This window comes from Stegastes partitus, unplaced genomic scaffold (assembly GCF_000690725.1).
Source record: "Stegastes partitus isolate 25-593 unplaced genomic scaffold, Stegastes_partitus-1.0.2 Scaffold2443, whole genome shotgun sequence".
Classification (NCBI taxonomy): Eukaryota; Metazoa; Chordata; class Actinopteri; family Pomacentridae; genus Stegastes; species Stegastes partitus.
Window position 1 is genome coordinate 28,676 of NW_007580174.1, and position 4,449 is coordinate 33,124.

The 4,449-nt window shown below is 37.3% G+C and overlaps 1 protein-coding gene across 1 annotated transcript in view; it reads left to right on the plus strand.

Moving 5' to 3' along the window:
• The window catches only part of hip1r (huntingtin interacting protein 1 related), a 25,172-nt gene that overhangs the window by 3,840 nt on the left and 16,883 nt on the right, over positions 1-4,449 (plus strand). The window contains exons 7-11 of the mRNA XM_008305232.1: positions 347-487; positions 575-632; positions 1,328-1,403; positions 1,496-1,633; positions 1,720-1,842. Of these exons, the coding sequence (XP_008303454.1) occupies positions 347-487; positions 575-632; positions 1,328-1,403; positions 1,496-1,633; positions 1,720-1,842 (536 nt within the window). The remainder of the gene's footprint in view (positions 1-346; positions 488-574; positions 633-1,327; positions 1,404-1,495; positions 1,634-1,719; positions 1,843-4,449) is intronic.

Below are 4,449 nucleotides of genomic sequence, written 5' to 3' on the forward strand. Positions count from 1 at the left end.
TTATTCATTCACACACATTCATTCTGGTGGTGGTAGCTACGATTGTAGCCACAGCTGCCCTGGGGCAGACTGACAGAGGCGTGGCTGCCATTCTGCCCCTGCGACCACCACCTCAAACAATCCATTCATACGCATTCACACCAGACAAGACGGGTGAAGTGTCTTGCCTAAGGACACAATGACCATGAAACAGGTTACAGGGCGGAATCGCCGACCTTCCGATCATCGACCGACTCGCTCTACCACCTGAGCCACAGCTGCCCCTATGGGTTTTTAACAGTTCTTGGACAATAAATGAGCAACAGATTGAAATTATTTGTTTTGTGTCATGCTTTTCTTCTCAAAGTTTTGCGTCAGCTGGATGCCAACGGAGCCAAATCCACAACCCCAGCTGGACAGTGCAGGCTGACTCCACTGATACCGCTCATACTGGACTGCAGCTTTCTCTACCACTTCTCTGTGCGACTGATGTTCAAGCTTCACAGCCGTGAGCAACACAGGTTTTTTTTTTCATTCAGTTAAACTCTGCTGCTTTAGCTCAAGATTTAAATCCATCGTGTCCTCTGCTTCACAGGCATCTCTCCAGATGTTCTTCTTGGGCATCGAGAGCGGTTTCGTGATTTGTTCATGAGGTAAGTTATCAGTATTATTAGGAAAACTCACTTTTTTTTCTTCTTTTGAGGGGTTTTTGACCCTCTGAACTCCAAACAGTTTGTGGGTGTTTCTTGCTCCAGTCACAGTTTTATTCACCGTAGCCTCATTTTTCACTGCTAAGGAAACAGCACAATCATAGCTAGAAACAGCCAGAGCTACTGGGCAGTTTAATACAGTTATACAGTCAGCTATGGCTTCACAGTTGCAGCGTGGAGTCCAAAATTTTATATACATATATATATTTTTCTTTTTCTTTTTTTTCTTTTTTTTTTACAGAATCTGGTTAGAGAAAACTGTTTTTTTTTCATCAGTTTTTTAAGTGACACATGTAGAATAAAGAGATTGTGATCAAAAGTCAAGATTTTAAGCTTAAATTTGGTTGAATATCATATGAGACTAGTTCAAGGACCATTGGAACATTTTCTCTCTGATCATCAAACTTGTCTTTCCCAGGTGATAATTTTGGCATTTTTTAAAGATAACATGCCTTTTAAACTGAGGTTTTGGAGTTCAAAGGGTTACTTGGAACAATGCACAATGCAAATATCGCTAAAGCTAATTCTCATTACACTTTGACATGTTAAATCATGAAAATCTAAAACAGGAAAACAGGGAAAAACAACCCTAGAACTGCATGTGCTCCGTTACTAACAGCTGTGGTTCTCTGCTGCAGCCTCACTCAGTTCTTCAACAGAGCCAGAGAAATGGAGTTCTTTAAAAGTGTTATCCGGATCCCAGATCTTCCAGATGTAAGCTTTCATGAGTGTTTTCTCCTGTCCATCCATCTGTTTTATGTGGTTTTCCATCTTTCACATGTACTCTGTTTATCACAACTCTCCAGGAGCCTCCAAACTTCCTCCGTGCCGCTGCATTGGCTGAGTATAAAAAGCCGGTGGTGGTGATGCCCAACGAGGAGCGTCATGAGGAGGAGGAGGTTGAGCCACAGCCGGAGTTTAGATCAGCGTCCCCGATGCCGCAGGTACGCTCACATTCAAGTCAGAGGATAAAATACATTATCTTTTTCATTTGGTATCCACTCTAATGTTAAGCTTTTTATCATGACAGTACTATCTGCTCAGTCAAATGGGAGTACCTGATGCTCCGCTGGAGAAGAGAGAAACAGAAAACGAGAGTCTGAAGAGGGAGCTCGAGGTGCTGAAACCAGAACTACAACTCATCAAGTCTGAGGCAAGTGATGGTTTTGTGTTGTTCACACATCAGTGTTCTAACAACTTTATTGAGACATGTATGGACTGGACTGTTGCAGCCGAGCCCTCTGAGCCTTACTGTTTCAAAAAAATTAAAACCTACCCTCTTTGCAGTCAGACTTGCTGCTTCATAATTACGTCTGGGATTATGTTACATATTTTTAGTGAAGCTTTCTCAGCTGTCGCAATCAGTAAGTACAAAAGGCCCTACATCAATACATTGCCTACCTGTCAGTGTCACTGCGTTCATTTAGACTTCTTTCATGTTCATAAGTAAATGTTAGCAGGTCTGAGCTAGTTGGATTGCTGCTGTGGCTCTACAGAGAAGTGTCCAGGGTGTTAAACCGTCTGATTGCAAAACCATCCGGTGGATCTGAAAGAATGTTATCTTTAAAAAATTGCCAAAATTGCAGCATTTATCAGAGCCAGAAACTATGAAAACAGAATGAATTGTCAGCTTCAGGTTCCATATGACCCTTGGACTAATCATGTTTGCAATGCTGTCAGGAAACTTAACCAAATCTAAGCTTAAAATTGTGTGTTTTTTAAAAAAAAGAAAAATCAGAATTACCTTTTTCTATGTGTCTCATTAAATATAATTGGCAAAAATAAATCATTTGCCTTAACAAGATTCTGTCAGAAACTACAAATTCTGCAAAACCGCAAAGCCATTTGCTGCAACCAACAGTCAAGTGACTTTTCAGTTGAACTACAGGCTGTGTTTACACAGAGCAAAGAGGAGAGAAGTATGAAAATAAAATAAAATTGTAAGTCGTTAATTACATGTAGTGTGTAAATTTTATATATATATATACATATATTTGCACTATTGGTTGCACAACTGGAAAGATGTTGTATGTGTTGCAGTTCTTTCTCATTTCCTGTAAAATACATAGTCAAATATTTTTAACATTACCGGTAACTTTTTCTTTTTATTCTCATATGACATTGTAACTGTGTCCTGCTGAACAAAAGAGGTGTTTGAGTTCTCTCTGCTTCTCACCCTGCTCATGCTCTGTCCATTAAGATGCAGGACTGAAAAATGAGTGAGGAGAAAACGGACGGGAGTAAATAAAAGCCCAGAAACTGCTTTTTGTTCAGAGAGTTAATCAGACGTGTTAAGTAGCTGTCAGATTAACGGAAAGTAGTCGATGTCTAAAAGGAGCTTTACACACAGTCCAGGAATACTAAACTTGGTTCAAGACCATTAGAAAGAGTGTCTTCTTTCTTGTANATTATTTCAAAAGCATCAGTAATTAGTTTGTCTCTGAAACCAACATTTTTTTCTGATCTGTATATACTCTCTGACCTTTATTGCATCTCTGCGGATTCATGTCCCAACTATTTTGAGGGCCCGTCAGAAAATACACTTTGTGGTTTGATGAAAAGTTAAAAAGACCAAATAAGTCAAAATTCACTTTAATATTCAGTGTATGTTTTAGCAAATGCTACACAAACAGGAGAAAATACCACACACACTAAAGCTATTTTCTGTGGCAAAACTTAATTATAACAGTTCTATTGATATAAATAGTAATGATAATTTTAAAAAGTCTATTTTACATTTAATGATGCCGCCCAAAGTGCATTACAATATAAGATCCAAAATTCTATTGGGTCAAAAATAGATATTATAATAAAGTAAAATTGGAACTCAAGGTTGGACAATAAAAGACAGATTAAAGGATAAATATTAAAATTATTTTTTAAGCCAGAAATAGCCAGAAAATGATCCAGGAGGCAGGATGGTTCACAGTTTAGGGCCACAAACAGAAGACAGTCCTATTTATAGTAATGATAATCATGTTTTTTTGCTAATGTGTATAGAGCAGTTCATATAGTCTGTGCAATTCAAATTCATATTATTATCTTTATTAATTATATTAATTGCCGTTATTTTTCTAGTTGTTTATAAATACATTTTGTTTATTTTGTCTATCTTTTATCACCACATTTTTAATCTTTTCTTTGTTTGATATTCTGAATCTTGACTTATCCTACCTCTGGTGTTTCAGTCCTTCATTTACAGCATCAATTAAACTGTTCCTTCTCTTCTGTAAAGAACTTTCTGGTACATTGTGTGAAAAGTGCTATGCAAATAAAGTCTGATTAACTAAGCGAAATTAAAATAAAAACCCTTAAATAATACCAAATAAATATTACAATAAAACACAGTAAAACACAAGAGGATGTAATAAAAGTAATAAATAGGTCTGATAGAAGTACATAAATGCAAGCCTTAAAAAAAAAAAATCTATTTTAAGGTTGTAATCGAAGCTTTTGTGTGTAAAACTTCTTAATAAGAGTTGAGACTGAAACCTAAAATAAAAGATTATATGAAGTAATGAGGAAAGAGTGACTGTTTCCAGCAGCAGGAGGGTGTATATGTGCAACAGTGTGGTTCATCAATAATAATAATAATAATAATAATAATAATTGATCAGATTTACATAGCGCTTTTCTGGACACTCAAAGACGCTTTACACTGTCAGTTATTCATTCACACACATTCATTCTGGTGGTGGTAGCTACGATTGTAGCCACAGCTGCCCTGGGGCAGACTGACAGAGGCGTGGCTGCCATTCTG